General features: G+C 48.0%; 1 protein-coding gene across 1 annotated transcript; it reads right to left on the bottom strand.

Moving 5' to 3' along the window:
- Positions 1–295: 295 nt before the first annotated feature.
- On the bottom strand, positions 296–18,866 carry LOC121531238 (cholesterol side-chain cleavage enzyme, mitochondrial). The gene is made up of 9 exons (XM_041836483.2): positions 18,447–18,866; positions 16,845–17,000; positions 15,336–15,535; positions 14,691–14,894; positions 10,739–10,899; positions 10,365–10,531; positions 9,943–10,021; positions 9,643–9,834; positions 296–668 (listed from the first exon to the last, which is right to left on the bottom strand). Exons 1-9 carry the CDS (start codon positions 18,764–18,766, stop codon positions 546–548), a joined length of 1,602 nt encoding a protein of 533 aa, XP_041692417.1. The 5' UTR covers positions 18,767–18,866; the 3' UTR covers positions 296–545.
- Between the last annotated feature and the right edge of the window lie 60 nt (positions 18,867–18,926).

Genomic DNA, 18,926 nt, shown 5'->3' with positions numbered 1-18,926 from the left:
GGTAGTAGTTTTGCTACGACACAGCTGAGAAAACAGGGGAGACTGAAGTGAACTAATTGCTAATTGCAAAGGTGAAGAGCACACCTCTCCCCCTCCAATACAGCCACTGATTACCAAAACAACAAGTCACAAATGGCCCCTCCCCTTAATCCTAGTTGATGTGTCAACAATCATCTGCAAGTTATGAGCAGTCAGCAGTTCACACATCAAGTAGGCTCCTGGGAAGACAGGAAGCACAGTAGATGGCCCTAGCCAGTTAGACAGTCTCAGACAACAACAGATAAAGACAATCTAGTCAAGATATATTATAGTTTTATTTTTCTTCCACTTTGACATTACAAAGTAGAGGCTTCCTGATGTCACCGGCTGCTGTGTAGAGGCTTCATGATGTCACCGGCTGCTGTGTAGAGGCTTCATGATGTCACCGGCTGCTGTGTAGAGGCTTCATGATGTCACCGGCTGCTGTGTAGAGGCTTCATGATGTCACCGGCTGCTGTTTAGAGGCTTCATGATGTCACCGGCTGCTGTGTAGAGGCTTCATGATGTCACCGGCTGCTGTTTAGAGGCGTCAGGGTCAGTAGAATGGGTTTCTCTGGCAACAAGATCAACTCAAAGGTACTGTGCACCTCCACCTGACGCTGTTTATCTACTCTGAAGTTCTCCAGCATCTGCAGTGACAGGACAGAGAAAAAATGTACAGTGTTACAACCACATGCCTGTTCTGTCTCTCCTGTGACATTGTACTATTGCAAGGAAAAATTCAAACTGAATAAAAAAACAGTCATTTAACCTAAATGAAAGTTAATTCAAAACTAAATAAGTTGTTTGAACTAAAGTAGTCCCCAAGTCTTCAGGCTAAAGGCTTAAAAACCTATTTTGAATTGTTTTAAGATGGTCATACCATGGATCATTTAGCTATTTGATTTTGGACCCCTTTAGGCATAAATATAAATACAATTAAAATATATTAGATAAAATATAGAATTGGGCTTTGACTGCTATAACCCATAGAAACATATTGAATAACACATAAATGGCAAAAAAAGACAGTAAAAAAATACATCATAAGGTTGAGGTAGTCGGGTAGTGAGTGTCGGGTGAGGTCGTCGGGTAGTGAGTGTCGGGTGAGGTCGTCGGGTAGTGAGTGTCGGGTGAGGTCGTCGGGTAGTGAGTGTCGGGTGAGGTCGTCGGGTAGTGAGTGTCGGGTGAGGTCGTCGGGTAGTGAGTGTCGGGTGAGGTCGTCGGGTAGTGAGTGTCGGGTGAGGTCGTCAGTTAGTGAGTGTCGGGTGAGGTCGTCGGGTAGTGAGTGTCGGGTGAGGTTGTGTCTCTCTCTGGCGGGAGGTAAGCTTGGCTTATATGGCTTATATACATAGTTTGGGCTTTGTTGAGTAAAGCTTAGACTATGTATTTAGATTGTAGTTAGGTATTGTAGGTAGTTATCGTGGGTTGTTGTATGTAATTATTGTAGGTTAGTATTGTATTCGTCTGAGCCCGGTGAAGCACGAGGCTAGCTAACCCACTACCTGGACTAGCTAGCGGGTAGCTACTGGTAACTATTAGCAACTGTGGATAGTTGTTTCACGCCTGAGAGTGCCTGTAATTACGCCAGCTACCTGCCTACAATAATGACATACAATAATGCCTACCATTCAGCTGTTTTTCTAACCTCATTGTCTGAAGCGTTAACGTTAGGTAGTAAGTGGCTACTGTGCTTGAAATTTAGCTAGCTTGTTGCTACCTGGATAGCTACTAAACAATGTCTGGAACAACCTAATTGGCTGAGTCAATTCAGTGGCTAGCTTTGCAATTGGCTAGCTAACAGTAGCTGCTAGGGGTAAGTTATAACCTACATTTGTGTTTTGTTTTTACATACTGGTAACCAGAGTCGTTCAAGGGAATTCGGGACATGGGTGACTAGTTAACGTTAGCTTGGCTCTCTCTGTGTGTTCGTGCCGTGGGAGGACGGGTTGCTTCGTTGGCAGAGAGCAATGGCTAGCTAGTATGCTAACTATTCTAGCTAACTAACTGGCTGAATAAGTTGACGACGGACTCGCTCAAGCTGTCGGACTAACCCACAACGTTAGACACGGACACGAATGATCTGCTTGGCGTATTGACACACTGGTGGTTTGTTGTGGCCGAGTATTGGTGCTAAACCGTGCTGTTGGAGTCCGGCATGTTAGTTGGCTGTGGCGTCATATGACTAGGTGCCCTGGACGATTTTCACGGAAGAATACTGTACCAAGTTAGCTAGCTGAATAAACTAAGTTAGTCTATTCCTAGAAAACATTGAACCGCTGTAGTTTACAACAATTATAGTTTCTGAGGTGGAAGTTGGGAGAGTTTTATATTTGGGTGTTTCAGTGAAACATTAGTGAGGGAGGCCCCGCTCTCTCCTTTCCCAGATGTTTAGTTCATTTCATTCCAATCTCCTTTGCATTATTGTAGCCATTTTCTGCAGCCTGTCAACTATGCCTCTGTCTATCCCTGCTCTCTCCTCTCCGCACAGGCTACACAAACGCTTCACACCGCGTGGCTGCTGCCTCTCTAACCTGGTGGTCCCTGCACGCACCACCCACGTGGAGTTCCAGGTCTCAGGCAGCCTCTGGAACTGCCGTTCTGCTGCCAACAAGGCAGAGTTCATCTCAGCCTATGCTACCCTCCAGTCCCTCGACTTCTTGGCGCTGACGGAAACATGGATTACCACTGAAAACACTGCTACTCCTACTGCTCTCTCCTCGTCTGACCATGTGTTCTCGCATACCCGAGAGCATCTGGTCAGCGGGGTGGTGGCACAGGAATCCTCATCTCTCCCAAGTGGACATTCTCTCTTTTTCCCCTGACCCATCTGTCTATCTCCTCATTTGAATTCCATGCTGTCACAGTCACTAGCCCATTTAAGCTTAATATCCTTGTCATTTATCGCCCTCCAGGTTCCCTTGGAGAGTTCATCAATGAGCTTGACGCCTTGATAAGTTCCTTTCCTGAGGATGGCTCACCCCTCACAGTTCTGGGTGACTTTAACCTCCCTACGTCTACCTTTGACTAATTTCTCTCTGCCTCCTTCTTTCCACTCCTCTCCTCTTTTGACCTCACCCTCTCACATATTTGACTTGTTTCAGGAAACTAGGAGTATGTCGCACATCACTACTTCACATATGAACGTAAACATAAATTTTTTATCAAAATACATTTTGGGGGCAGAAATTGAACTTTCATGTGCCTTAACTTAAATATTTGGGGACACTATTAGATTTTTAAAATTCAAATCAGTCTGGTATGAGAACGGTAGCCCCTATCTGCAAAAGCAGGGTGTCTGCAGAAAGCTGAGTATCTTGGCTATCGGTGCCTTCACAACAGTGTGACTTACTACCATATATGGGCATACAAATTTATAAGGGCAGGCCGAGCCGATGACCTCATTTCAAGATGGCTGCCACCTACATTCCGATTAGCGTTGTGAAGCATAAACTAAATAAACACGGAATATGTCGATATACAAAGCCGGGACTCCACAGATCATGAGGATATTTTATCTGTCTGTCTGTGATCTACAGTTATTGATCAACACACAAAAGGAAGAACTGCAAGCAACACAAAACACAGGGGGAGAAAAGGGTGAAATGCCAGATCTTCTGTCATACCAGTTTGCTTTTTTTCCTGGCACTGCTTCAAAGACTATCACGACAAGCTATGGTGAAATCTAATCATCTACACCTGGGATGTAAAATGAACACGAATGCCATTTGTAGTTAGTTCAGCTTAAAACTATTTATGCACCTTTTTTTAGTGAAGGACACATGTGTAACCAAGTTTGTGTTTGATAAGACAATTGTATATATTTTTAATAACAAACATGTATTCCATCCGTAAATACCAATAAAATTGTTAAATTACGAGCCTAGTTTGTTAAGCCACGGAAAAAGACAGGAACCTTCCCACTAGCCATAATTGGCTGAGATAATGGGTGGGCTGGACATGCCGGGAGATGAGTCCGGATTGGTCTGCCATGTAGCATCCTTCTGTCTATAACATGAGCTGTTCAGTATGTGTTGATAGTCCTTTCTACCGCACAGTTTTTGAAAGATATAACGTTAGCCATCGAGAACTACAAAAGTTTTGCTACTATTCTCAACAACATTGATGCCCTCAATTTAGCAGGTTCTACAGATCAGGAAAAAGTGATTTGCTACTTTCTGCACGGTCAGTGTGAACCGGAGTGACATGACACAACGCTGGACAAACAAGATGTAGCTACAAACAAAACAGAGATAAATGGTTCCAGTCTGCCGTGAAACATTCATTTATGTATAGTACCAGTCAAACGTTTGGATATACCTACTGATTCAAGGGTTTTTCTTTATTTTTACTATTTTCTACATAGCCCTTACGCAGCCTGGAGGTTTGTTTTGGTTTTGGGTCATTGTCCTGTTGAAAACCAGATGGGATGGCGTATCGCTGCAGAATGCTGTGGTAGCCATGCTGGTTAAGTGTGCCTTGAATTCTAAATAAATCACTGACAGTGTCACCAGCAAAGCACCCCCACACCATAACACCTCCTCCTCCATGCTTCAAGGTGGGAACCACGCATGCGGAGATCATCCATTCACCTACTCTGCGTCTCACAAAGACACAGCGGTTGGAACCAAAAATCTCAAATTTGGAATTATCAAATCAAATCAAATGTATTGACCACATGCACCGAATACAACAGGTGCAGACATTACAGTGAAATGCTTACTTACAGCCCTTAACCAACAGTGCATTTATTTTTAATAAAAAAGTAAAATAAAACAACAACAAAAAAGTGTTGAGAAAAAAAAGAGCAGAAGTTAAATAAAATAACAGTAGGGAGGCAATATATACAGGGGGTACCGGTGCAGAGTCAATGTGCGGGGGCACCGGCTAGTTGAGGTAGTTGAAGTAATATGTACACGTGGGTAGAGTTAAAGTGTCTATGCATAAATAATTACAGAGTAGCAGCAGCATAAAAAGATGGGGTGGGGGGGCAGTGCAAATAGTCCGGGTAGCCATGATTAGCTGTTCAGGAGTCTTATGGCTTGGGGGTAGAAGCTGTTGAGAAGTCTTTTGGACCTAGACTTGGCACTCCGGTACCGCTTGCCGTGCGGTAGCAGAGAGAACAGTCTATGACTAGGGTGGCTGGAGTCTATGACAATTTTGAGGGCCTTCCTCTGACACCGCCTGGTATAGAGGTCCTGGATGGCAGGAAGCTTGGCCCCAGTGATGTACTGGGCCGTACGCACTACCCTCTGTAGTGCCTTGCGGTCGGAGGCTGAGCAGTTGCCATACCAGGCGGTGATGCAACCAGTCAGGATGCTCTTGATGGTGCAGCTGTATAATTTTTTTAGGATCTGAGGACCCATGCTGAATCTTTTCAGTCTCCTGAGGGGGAATAGGCTTTGTCGTGCCCTCTTCACGACTGTCTTGGTGTGTTTGGACCATGATAGTTCGTTGGTGATGTGGACACCAAGGAACTTGAAGCTCTCAACCTGTTCCACTACAGCCCCATCGATGAGAATGGGGGCGTGCTCAGTCCTCTTTTTTTTCCTGTAGTCCACAATCATCTCCTTTGTCTTGGTCACGTTGAGGGAGAGGTTGTTATCCTGGCACCACACGGCCAAGTCTCTGACCTCCTCCCTATAGGCTGTCTCATCGTTGTCGGTGATCGACTGTTGTGTCGTCGGCAAATTTAATGATGGTGTTGGAGTCGTGCCTGGCCATGCAGTCATGGGTGAACAGGGAGTACAGGAGGGGACTGAGCACGCACCCCTGAGGGGCCCCCGTGTTGAGGATCAGCGTGGCAGATGTGTTGTTACCTACCCTTACCACCTGGGGGCGGCCCGTCAGGAAGTCCAGGATCCAGTTGCAGAGGGAGGTGTTTAGTCCCAGGATCCTTAGCTTAGTGATGAGCTTTGAGGGCACTCTGGTGTTGAATGCTGAGCTGTAGTCAATGAATAGCATTCTCACGTAGGTGTTCCTCTTGTCCAGGTGGGAAAGGGCAGTGTGGAGTGCAATAGAGATTGCATCATCTGTGGATCTGTTGGGGCGGTATGCAAATTGGAGTGGGTCTAGGGTTTCTGGGATAATGGTGTTGATGTGAGCCATGACCAGCCTTTCAAAGCACTTCATGGCTACAGACGTCAGTGCTACGGGTCGGTAGTCATTTAGGCAGGTTATCTTAGTGTCCTTGGGCACGGGGACTATGGTGGTCTGCTTGAAACATGTTGGTATTACAGACTCAGTCAGGGACATGTTGAAAATGTCAGTGAAGACACTTGCCAGTTGGTCAGCACATGCTCGGAGTACACGTCCTGGAAATCCGTCTGGCCCTGCGGCCTTGTGAATGTTGACCTGCTTAAAAGTCTTACTCACATCGGCTACGGAGAGCGTGATCACATAGTCATCCGGAACAGCTGGTGCTCTCATGCATGCTTCAGTGTTGCTTGCTTGAGCGAGCATAGAAGTGGTTTAGCTCGTCTGGTAGGCTTGTGTCACTGGGAAGCTCGCGGCTGTGCTTCCCTTTGTAGTCTGTAATAGTTTTCAAGCCCTGCCACATCCGACGAGCGTCAGAGCCGGTGTAGTACGATTCAATCTTAGTCCTGTATTGACTCTTTGCCTGTTTGATGGTTCGTCGGAGGGCATAGCGGGATTTCTTATAAGCGTCCGGGTTAGAGCCCCGATCCTTGAAAGCAGCAGCTCTACCCTTTAGCTCAGTGCGGATGTTTCCTGTAATCCATGGCTTCTGGTTGGGGTATGTACGTATGGTCACTGTGGGGACGACATCATCGATGCACTTATTGATAAAGCCAGTGACTGATGTGGTGTACTCCTCAATGCTACCTGAAGAATCCCGGAACATGTTCCAGTCTGTGCTAGCAAAACAGTCCTGTAGCTTAGCATCTGCGTCATCTGACCACTTTTTTATTAACCGAGTCACTGGTGCTTCCTGCTTTAGTTTTTGCTTATAAGCAGGAATCAGGAGGATAGAGTTATGGTCAGATTTGCCAAATGGAGGGCGAGGGAGAGCTTTGTATGCGTCTCTGTGTGTGGAGTAAAGGTGGTCTAGAGTTTTTTTTTCCTCTGGTTGCACATTTAACATGCTGGTAGAAATTAGGTTGAACGGATTTAAGTTTCCCTGCATTAAAGTCCCCGGCCACAAGGCGCGCTGCCTCTGGATGAGCGTTTTCCTGTTGACTTATGGCCTTATACAGCTCATTCAGTGCAATCTTAATGCCAGCATTGGTTTGTGGTGGTAAATAGACAGCTATGAAAAATATAGATGAAAACTATTTTGGTAAATAGTGTGGTCTACAGCTTATCATGAGATACTCTACCTCAGGCGAGCAAAACCTCGAGACTTCCTTAGTATTTGATTTTGTGCACCAGCTGTTGTTTACAAATATACACAGACCGCCACCCCTTGTCTTACCGGAGTCAGCCGTTCTATCCTGCCGATGTAGCGTATATCCCGCCAGCTGTATGTTATCCATGTCGTCGTTCAGCCATGACTCGGTGAAACATAAGATATTACAGTTTTTAATGTCCCGTTGGTAGGATAAACGTAATCTTAGGTCATCCAATTTGTTTTCCAATGATTGAAGATTGGCTAATAGGATTGATGGGAGCGGCAGCTTACTCGCTCGCCGTCGGATCCTTACAAGGCACCCCGACCTACGTCCACGATATCTCCGTCTCTTCCTCATGCGAATGACGGGGATTTGGGCCTTGTCAGGTGTCTGTAGGATATCCTTCGCGGCCGCCTCGTTGTAGAAAAATTATTCGTCCAATACGAGGTGAGTAATCGCTGTCCTGATATCCAGAAGCTCTTTTTGGTTATAAGAGACGATGGCAGAAACATTATGTACAAAATAAATTACAAATAACGCGGAAAACACACATAATAGTACAATTGGTTAGAGGGCTGTAAAACGGCAGCCATCTTCTCCGGCGCCATTCTAGCCCCAAAGGACAGATTTCCACGGGTCTAATATCCATTGCTTGTGTACCAAATAGGGCTATCTTCTGTATACCCCTCTACCTTCTCACAACACAACTGACTGGCTCAAACGCATTAAGGAGGAAAGAAATTCCACAAATTAACTTTTAACATGGCACACCTGTTAATTGAAATGCATTCCAGGTGACTACCTCATGAAGCTGGTTGAGAGAATGCCAATAGTGTGCAAAGCTGTCATCAAGGCAAATGGTGGCTACTTTGAAGAATCTCAAATATTAAATATATTTTGAATTGTTTAACACTTTTTTGGTTACTACATGATTCCATATGTGTTAGTTCATAGTTTTGATGTCTTCACTATTATTCTACAACGTAGAAAATAATAAAAATAAAGAAAAACCCTTGAATGAGTAGGTGTGTCCAAACTTTTGACTGGTACTGTATACGGGTAAGAGTCTAGCTACATTTTCAGATATTATATGTTTCTAATTTTGTCAGAAAGTCATTTTCATTGCAAGTTCAAGCGTACTGTTTGCTAGCTAGCGAACGTTAGCTTGCTGGCTCGCTAGCTAACATTACGTGTATGACCTGTGTAGTAATATTATTCGAATCAGAAATCCATTTGCATTCTTAGATATAGCCTAATGTTAGCTAGCTAACATTGAACCTGGTTGATTAGCTCTAGCTATCTGGACATTCGTACAGCTATGACAATGTTTGTATTGATTTGTAGTAGTATGATTTGGGATTATGCCGGTTCATTGTTTAGCTAGCTAGCTAGCTACATTTCTAAACAAAAGACAAGACTACGTGTCTAAACAAAACACTTCCCCAGATGATTACATGACCCATCAAATTAGCCAGGTGTGTCTGGGGGTGGTTACGGCCATCTATTGTATTTCATGAACATGTGTCCATGTCTAGACAATAGTGACCCATCCACTTAGCTAGATGTGGCTGGGGGGTGGTTATAGCATTTCCTTCACATGACCCATCAATTTAGACAAGTGTGTCAGGTAAGCGTCATCTAATAACTATAAAATCAACGTTTTATTTGACAACATGACCTGCACCAAAGTCAGATTAGGATATAGGCCAAGGACTAGATAACGTTTTTTTACCTGCAGTTTTTTCCTTATTGTAGGCTACTTTCACCACTTTTAGTCTTGAAATCTTTCGTTGTTTACTAAACTAATCACTCAGTTTAGCAAATGCCTCACATGTGGATCTTTAAAGAGATGGGTGGGGCTTAAGAGGGTGTGAACGATACTGGATGGGTGTAGACAAAGAAGAGCTCTCCAGTAGGTACCAAAACATTCAAGGGCCATTTTCTCAAAAGTGGGGTTACAAATGTATCAACTTTCAAAGCAGAATTACTTTCCCATTGTTCTTCAACTGTAGTGCATGATATACCATTTTCTAGCTCTGAGTCTCTACTTTTATCCCAATGTAAAAAACAAAAATTCAAATTTTGCCTCATAAGATCGAATCGAGGTCCCTTATTTTTGTTGTCACAAAACTACCTCCATACTTTCATTCGTTTGTATGGATTACGTTCAGACGAGAGCAAAACGGAGAACACCATTGTGTTAGTGAGAGTCTCCCCTTTCCATAGAGGGGTCATATTTTAATCAGTCATTCAAACTTTGAGCTGTGAATCTCACATGTATAAGGAAGAGCTGCATCTCCGTCTCAGCGATGCGTCGTCCGAGACACTGTCTGGGTCCGAACCCAAAGCCCAAGCTCCTGAAGTACTGGCTCTCTGTCCGCAGCCAGCGGGACGGGAGGTACTTCTCAGGTCTGGGGAACACACCTGGGTCTCTACCCATCGCATAGAGACCCAACTGGACCAGAGTCTAGAGAACACACCACATTACATACTGCCCTCCCAAACCATCTACCAAAGTCTCTGATCAAATGTAAATACAGTAGCTACTGTATTGTCATAGGTTGTCTCCTCTTACCCCAGAAGGTATGTGATAGTTCTGAATGACGATTTCCTCTGTAATGTATCTCTGTAAGCTGACTGCAACCGGATGAAGCCTGATGGAGAGAAGAAGATGGTGACTTGACTTTCTTAATGCTTAACCAGTAGGTGGCCCCATTACAGGCATCTCAACAGATGAAGAGTATCGGTGTTCACCAAAGCAATATCTGAAATTCATATCTGAAAGTGATTATTGTGACTCGACTTCTAATGTCTAACCAGTAGGTTGCACCATTGCAAAGACATTTTTTTTTTTTCATGATCAGTGATGACATGATATATACTGTATACTGCTGGTGTGGGTTTATAATAATTGGTCTTGTAGTTATTGTCTTGTTAGGTAGTCATTGTAGTTAACATCAGCTCTCGTTTGTCAATCATCTTGTCTGTCTGTCTGACCTCAGAGTTTCCTTCAGCGCTCCTTTGACCAGCGGTATCATCTTCAGCATCTGTAGCATGTCTCCCTGGGTAGACTGTCTGGCCACAGCCACCTCAGCCCTCAACTCCTCCTGGAGGTCAGGGTGTCTGGCCAGCTCATACAGAGTCCACAGCAGGGTGATAGATGTCTGAAATACATTACAGAGTAGAATGCTATATGACATCTAGAGGGTTGAAATACTGTTGGTTGTCTACCCTATCTGGTAGTTAACTAGTTAACTAATCAGTTGACTTGGACATCTCTCCTATGGCCTCACTGAACCAGGTGTAAACAACAGGAGAAAGTGATGTACGGTGTGATTACTGTTGGAAGTCGTTATCAAGTCGTTTGTTACCGTGTCTACCCCTCCAGCCATCAGTTCAGTGACACTGGCCTTGATATCCTCTATAGACAGCTTGTCTAACATCAGGAGGCTGGCCAGGACTCCTGGATACTTCCCCTGGGTGGTGGTGTCCTGACGCATCGTCCTGTAGATGTTCTGGATGCAGCGGTCCGCTGGGGGGACATGTAATCAGGACAGTGTAACAGTGAACCAACATAGCAACTGATACAGACACAACACCAGCACAGTGTTAACTGTGATCTTAAATGCATCATACGGATCACAGACAACGTTCTTTGTCTTCTTCCTGGCTTCACTTTCTCTGGTGTTTCCCTAGCTAGATGACAGCCCTATCCCTTCCCCTGGCCCTATCCCTTCCCCTGGCCCTATCCCTTCCCACTGGCCCTATCCCTTCCCACTGGCCCTAACCCTTCCCACTGGCCCTATCCCTTCCCCTGGCCCTAACCCTTCCCACTGGCCCTAACCCTTCCCACTGGCCCTAACCCTTCCCACTGGCCCTATCCCTTCCCACTGGCCCTAACCCTTCCCACTGGCCCTAACCCTTCCCACTGGCCCTATCCCTTCCCACTGGCCCCATCTCTTCCCTTTGGCCCTAACAATTCCCCTTGGCCCAACCCCTTGGCCCTAACCCTTCCCCTGGCCCTATCCCTTCCCACTGGCCCTAACCCTTCCCACTGGCCCTAACCCTTCCCACTGGCCCTATCCCTTCCCACTGGCCCTATCCCTTCCCACTGGCCCTAACCCTTCCCCTGGCCCTATCCCTTCCCCTGGCCCTAACCCTTCCCACTGGCCCTAACCCTTCCCACTGGCCCTATCCCTTCCCACTGGCCCTAACCCTTCCCACTGGCCCTAACCCTTCCCACTGGCCCTAACCCTTCCCACTGGCCCTATCCCTTCCCACTGGCCCTAACCCTTCCCAATGGCCCTAACCCTTCCCACTGGCCCTAACCCTTCCCACTGGCCCTATCCCTTCCCCTGGCCCTATCCCTTCCCCTGGCCCTAACCCTTCCCCTGGCCCTAACCCTTCCCCTGGCCCTAACCCTTCCCACTGGCCCTATCCCTTCCCCTGGCCCTAACCCTTCCCCTGGCCCTATCCCTTCCCCTGGCCCTAACCCTTCCCACTGGCCCTAACCCTTCCCACTGGCCCTAACCCTTCCCACTGGCCCTAACCCTTCCCACTGGCCCTAACCCTTCCCCTGGCCCTATCCCTTCCCCTGGCCCTATCCCTTCCCCTGGCCCTATCCCTTCCCCTGGCCCTAACCCTTCCCACTGGCCCTATCCCTTCCCCTGGCCCTATCCCTTCCCCTGGCCCTAACCCTTCCCACTGGCCCTATCCCTTCCCACTGGCCCTATCCCTTCCCACTGGCCCTATCCCTTCCCTTTGGCCCTATCCCTTCCCACTGGCCCTAACCCTTCCCACTGGCCCTATCCCTTCCCCTGGCCCTAACCCTTCCCACTGGCCCTATCCCTTCCCACTGGCCCTATCCCTTCCCTTTGGCCCTATCCCTTCCCACTGGCCCTATCCCTTCCCACTGGCCCTATCCCTTCCCACTGGCCCTATCCCTTCCCACTGGCCCTAACCCTTCCACTGGCCCTATCCCTTCCCACTGGCCCTAACCCTTCCCCTTGGCCCTATCCCTTCCCACTGGCCCTAACCCTTCCCACTGGCCCTATCCCTTCCCACTGGCCCTAACCCTTCCCACTGGCCCTATCCCTTCCCACTGGCCCTATCCCTTCCCACTGGCCCTATCCCTTCCCACTGGCCCTAACCCTTCCCACTGGCCCTATCCCTTCCCACTGGCCCTAACCCTTCCCACTGGCCCTATCCCTTCCCACTGGCCCTAACCCTTCCCACTGGCCCTATCCCTTCCCCTGGCCCTAACCCTTCCCACTGGCCCTATCCCTTCCCACTGGCCCTATCCCTTCCCACTGGCCCTATCCCTTCCCCTGGCCCTAACCCTTCCCACTGGCCCCATCTCTTCCCTTTGGCCCTATCCCTTCCCACTGGCCCTATCCCTTCCCACTGGCCCTATCCCTTCCCCTGGCCCTAACCCTTCCCACTGGCCCCATCTCTTCCCTTTGGCCCTATCCCTTCCCTTTGGCCCTAACACTTCCCCTTGGCCCAACCCCTTGGCCCTAACACTTCCCCTTGGCCCTAAACTTTCCCCTTGGCCTTGATCCTTCCCTTTAGCCCAAATCTTTCCGCTTGGCACGAACCCTTCCCCTTGCCCTAATCCTTCAATGTTTGCTCCCTATCTCTTCTCCTTGGCCCTAACGCTTCCACTTGGTGATAACCCTTCCCCTTGGCTCGAACCATTCCCCTTGGCCCGTACCCTTCAATGTTTGCTCCTTAACCCTTCCCCTTGGCCAGAACCCTTCAATGTCTGCTCCCTAACCCTTCACCTTCCACTTGGCCCTAACGCTTCCCCTTGACCTTATCCCTTCCCCTTGGCCCTAACCCTTTCCCTTGGCCCTAACCCTTCCATTTTTGGCCAAAGCTCTTCTCCTGGGCCCTAACCCTTCAATGTTTGCTCCCTAAACTTTCCCCAAGGCCCTATCCCTTCACATTGGCCCTAACCCTTCAATGATTTCCCCTTGGCCCTAACCCTTCCTCTTAGCCCAAATCTTTCCGCTTGGCATGAACCCTTCCCCTGGGCCCTAACCCTTCACCTTGGCCCTAACCATTCAATGTTTGCTCCCTAACCCTTCACCTTGGCCCTAATCCTTCAATGTTAGCTCCTTAACCCTTCCCCTTGGCCCTAACACTTCCCCTTGGCCCTAACACTTCAATTTATGGCCCTAACCCTTCTCCATGGCCATTCCCCTTGACCTTAAGCCTTCCGCCAGGCCCTAACCCTAACCCTTCCCCTTGGCCCTAACACTTCCCCATGGCCCTAACCATTCCCATTGGCCTAACCATTCTCAGTGGCCCTTCCCCTTGACATTAAGCCTTCCTCTTGGCCCTAACCCTACCACTTGGCCCTAACCCTTCACATTGGCTTGAACCCTTCCCCGTGGCCCTTCCCCTTGGCCCTAAGCCTTCCCTTTGGCCCTAATCCTCCACCTTGGCCCTAACCATTCCCCTTGGCCCTAACCCTTCAATGCTTTCTCCCTATTTCTTCCATTTGGACCAAACCCTTCCCCTTGGCCCTAACTCTTCCCTTGATCCTAACCCTTAAATGTTTGCTCCCTAACCCTTCCCCTTGGTGCTATCTCTTCCCCTTGGCCCTAACCCTTCCCCGTGGCCCTTCCCCTTGACCTTAAGCATTCCCATTGGCCCTAACCCTTCCCCATGTTCCTAACCCTTCCACTTGGCCCTAACCCTTCCCCTTGGCCCTATCTCTTCCCCTTGGCCCTAACCCTTCAATGTTTGGCCCTAACCCTTCAATGTTTGGCCCTAACTCTTCCCCTTGTTCCTAACCCGTCCCCTTGTTCCTAACCCTTCCCCTGGTTCCTAACCCTTCCCCTGGTTCCTAACCCTTCCCCTGGTTCCTAACCCTTCCCATTGTTCCTAAGCCTTCCCCTTATCTCTTCCCCTTGGCCTTAACCCTTCAATATTTGGTCCCAACCCTTCCTCTTGGCTGTAACCCTTCCCCATCACCCAATCACTTCCCCTTGTTCCTAACCTTTCCCTTTGGCCCTAACCCTTCCCATTTGCCCTAACCCTTCCCTGTGGCCCTTGACCTTAAGCCTTCTCCTTGGCCCTAACCCTTCCACTTGGCCCTATCCCTTCCCACTGGCCCTAACCCTTCCCACTGGCCCTATCCCTTCCCACTGGCCCTATCCCTTCCCACTGGCCCTAACCCTTCCCCTGGTTCCTAACCCTTCCCATTGGCCCTAACCCTTCCCCTTGTTCCTAACCCTTCCCCTTGTTCCTAACCCTTGGCCCTAACCCTTCAATGTTTGCAGATATCACAGGGATATGCTGTGAGTGTTGTCCTACCCTGGTTGAAGATGCCATCCCAGGCCTCTACGTGATCTCTCCAGACCTTGGCTCCTACCCTCCTCAGCATGGCCGGGGGGATGTACAGCATGGGAGAGGTAGTCTTGAACATCAGAGAGATGCAGTCGATGAAGTGTTGGGCCTCAGGGTTGATGTAGTCCAACATTAGGCCCAGACGCTCCCCGTACAGAACAGAACCCACCGCTGGAGAGGAGAGAACACATTAGACACAGACATTCACATAACGCATCGAATCACTGAAGAGGAGAGAACACAGGTTAGACACAGATGCCTTCCGTACTGAACAGAACCCACCGCTTTACAGCACAGCACAGGTGAGACATTGCACAATACTGAACTTACTCTACATACAAAAACATCAGGTAAATATAGTATAATATACAGTAGAGTACAGTACATTACGCCAGCCTAAGACACCAGTTGTCATCGTCGATGGCCTATGACCCCTAAGGAGCGATGGGCCTAAGTAAGTAAGTAAGATATTAGCAGAAATGTAAGATGTTAACCTTACAGTACATGAGACAATCTGGTACTGGTATGAGTCAGTGTACAAAACGTGGTCATCACAGGTTTCAAGACAGCCACAAGTAAATATTAGGGGAAACAGTCCAAACTAAAGCTTACATTCAAGAGCGTATTTGAAGAGTTCTTGAGAAAGGTCGGTGGTCCATTTGTCCTGTCCACTCCTTTCAATCTTCTTATGTACCCGGGCCACAAAGTCCTGTCCAACCTCATCCAACAGAGGAACAAAGTTCCCCAACACCTTGGGAGAGATCACCTCTCTGTTCAGAATCACCCTGTTGGAACGCCAGTCCTCCCCATTCCTACAGGGAGATAAACAGACCAAATCTTGTTGTGAATTGTTCTGTGTTGGAATGTCACCGAACTAGCAAGACTAAAACTACATTTCAACAACTAAATCTGTCAATAATGCCTGATTCACACTATAGGTCCACACCAAGCCGAGCTGTACTGGGCTGGCCTGGTTACCATCTACCACACTATAGGGCCACACCAAGCCGAGCTGTACTGGGCTGGCCTGGTTACCATCTACCACACTATAGGGCCACACCAAGCCGAGCTGTACTGGGCTGGCCTGGTTACCATCTACCACACTATAGGGCCACACCAAGCCAAGCTGTACTGGGCTGGCCTGGTTACCATCTAGCATAGTATAGGGCCACACCAAGCCGAGCTGTACTGGGCTGGCCTGGTTACCATCTACCACACTATAGGGCCACACCAAGCCGAGCTGTACTGGGCTGGCCTGGTTACCATCTACCACAGTATAGGGCCACACCAAGCCGAGCTGTACTGGGCTGGCCTGGTTACCATCTACCACACTATAGGGCCACACCAAGCCGAGCTGTACTGGGCTGGCCTGGTTACCATCTACCACACTATAGGGCCACACCAAACCGAGCTGTACTGGGCTGGCCTGGTTACCATCTAACATAGTATAGGGCCACACCAAGCCGAGCTGTACTGGGCTGGCCTGGTTACCATCTACCACACTATAGGGCCACACCAAGCCGAGCTGTACTGGGCTGGCCTGGTTACCATCTACCACACTATAGGGCCACACCAAGCCGAGCTGTACTGGGCTGGCCTGGTTACCATCTACCATAGTATAGGGCCACACCAAGCCGAGCTGTACTGGGCTGGCCTGGTTACCATCCACCACACTATAGGGCCACACCAAGCCGAGCTGTACTGGGCTGGCCTGGTTACCATCTAGCACACTATAGGGCCACACCAAGCCGAGCTGTACTGGGCTGGCCTGGTTACCATCTACCACACTATAGGGCCACACCAAGCTGAGCTGTACTGGGCTGGCCTGGTTACCATCTACCATAGTATAGGGCCACACCAAGCCGAGCTGTACTGGGCTGGCCTGGTTACCATCTAGCATAGTTGCTAGAAATGGCAATGTGAAAATATATCTGAGACGACACAGTAGAGTTTGGGTAAACCCTGATAGGTAAAGAGACTGTTGCCCAGGCTACAATACTGTAGTGTGAATAGTCAAAAAATCTCAAAAGAGGAAAGCTTATGACGACAAGGACATTGATTTGAAAGTCCTTACTTAAACAACCGTTTGACAGATATAACAGAACAGAACAGTGTACGTACTTGAGCAGGACTCCATATTTCCTGTTCCTGTAGTCTCTGTATGAGGTCCACGCCTCCACCGTTAACCTCTTGGGGTAGTGTCCCTCTGCCTTAAACAGGATGGCTGCATCGTCCGGCTTTATAATGTTCACACTATCATAGTAACCTATCTTCTCCCTGTCAGGCACAATGACAGAGAAACATCAAATCATGTTATTGTTACTTATGTTCAAACAGGTTATGTTAGTAAAATTCACTTATTTTTGTTTTGTTCACACTCATAGTAGCTTATCTTCTCCCTGCAAGACAATGAAGCATTTATAAACCGAATGGGCAGCAGACTGTACCTTTGTTACTATCAAACATAATTTGCAAGTAGAAATCCCATTCTAAATTGTTTTAATGATTATATATGGCTAGTGTCATGTTGTATTTGTCTGATAGAACATATTTCTCCCCTCAACAAAGCTAATTACATGATACAAGGTCAGAATTGAGTGTTTTGTCTGCAGCAACAGCAACAACTGCATTGTAGCATTATGTTGAAATGGGTTGTAGCTAGCTATACCTATGGTTCTCTCCATAGCTGAAGCTTTTAGTTGTGAATTATAATAATAATAATAATAATCATACAGAACTGGTATCACTGCTTCAGTACGCAATCCTTAATACTTTATTATATCTTTGTCTCCTTTGACCTCTTAACTGAATTACATTTTTTTCTTCTTACTGTAGGCTTTGATATCAAGCTATCAATGTGTATAATATCTAACAAGCGGGGAAAGAGTAGTGCAAAAAATATGAAGCGCTGATGGCATTCTGACTGAGTGACAGCAAACTTGGCTGCCCTCTGCAAATGGAGGGGAGACAGACACACACCCCTCAGCGCTCTGCTGCGCTCTGCTGCGCTCTGCTAATGGAGGGGAGACAGACACACACCCCTCAGCGCTCTGCTGCCAATCTGCAGCTGTTTTGCAGTGAGAACATGCAGGGAGGGATTTTGCCAAAATCATCATCTGATCCGACTATCAACTGTCAACTTACGGATACAATTAGGAATATGAGCATGACCATGTCGGCACAGCCCTACTACAGAGGACCATGTTCTACAGAGGACCCTGTTCTACAGAGGACCATGTTCTACAGAGGACCATGTTCTACAGAGGACCATGTTCTACAGAGGACCATGTTCTACAGAGGACCATGTTCTACAGAGGACCCTGTTCTACAGAGGACCATGTTCTACAGAGGACCATGTTCTACAGAGGACCATGTTCTACAGAGGACCATGTTCTACTAACTGATATACAGAGGACCATGCACTGATCGACCACCTGTAATAATACAATTGCAGATCATATCATAATTAACCTCCTATCTCCTAATCTGTAAATGGGTCTGACTGTATCGTACCTGTCTATGGGTCTGACGGTGTTGAAGTTGTACTGTCTCTTACCTGTAAATGGGTCTGACTGTATCGTACCTGTCTATGGGTCTGACGGTGTTGAAGTTGTACTGTCTCTTACCTGTAAATGGGTCTGACTGTATCGTACCTGTATATGGGTCTGACGGTGTTGAAGTTGTACAGTCTCTTACCTGTAAATGGGTGTGACCGTATCGTACCTGTATATGGGTCCGAAGGTGTTGAAGTTTTGCACCATGAGTCTGTGGATGTTCCTGAATCCGTCTAGCTTCCAGAAACTGTAGAGATTGGCCAGTCCGTTTCTCCAGAGACCTGGGATCTCACTGAAGGCCTGGACCATACTGCTGTTGTCTGGGGACAGAGCCTGGCGTGCCACCGGCATACTGGAGCTGTGGCGGGCACTGGGCAAGGGTAGTCCACACGCTGGAGACAAGTGGCGGGCACTGGGCAAGGGTAGTCCACACGCTGGAGACATGGGCAGAGCCAGGCAGCTGCGACACACACTCCACCTCACCATCATAGCAGCTCACCTCTTCCTCTGTCCGTCTCCCTTCCTCATCCGTCTCTATGCTCTCTCTGCGTCTACCGCTCCACTGTCTCTCCTCCCCTGTGTCCTTCAATGTTTCTTTCAGGGACAGCTTGTGTGTTGTGATGGTGTCAGCCTTTATATTCAGCCCCTC

This window comes from Coregonus clupeaformis, unplaced genomic scaffold (assembly GCF_020615455.1).
Source record: "Coregonus clupeaformis isolate EN_2021a unplaced genomic scaffold, ASM2061545v1 scaf0487, whole genome shotgun sequence".
In the NCBI taxonomy this organism is placed as follows: Eukaryota; Metazoa; Chordata; class Actinopteri; order Salmoniformes; family Salmonidae; genus Coregonus; species Coregonus clupeaformis.
Note: the sequence above shows the minus strand (reverse complement) of the source record. Positions and strands in the feature narration are given on the sequence as shown.

Excerpts from the sequence above, each read along its gene's own strand:
- LOC121531238 (XM_041836483.2), bottom strand. The coding sequence starts at position 18,766 with ATGATGGTGAGGTGGAGTGTGTGTCGCAGCTGCCTGGCTCTGCCCATG. Across the intron at positions 17,001-18,446 it reads ACCTTCGGACCCATATACAG|GGAGAAGATAGGTTACTATG; the intron begins GTACGATACGGT and ends TGTGCCTGACAG. Across the intron at positions 10,532-10,738 it reads TGGCTGGAGGGGTAGACACG|ACATCTATCACCCTGCTGTG; the intron begins GTAACAAACGAC and ends AATGTATTTCAG.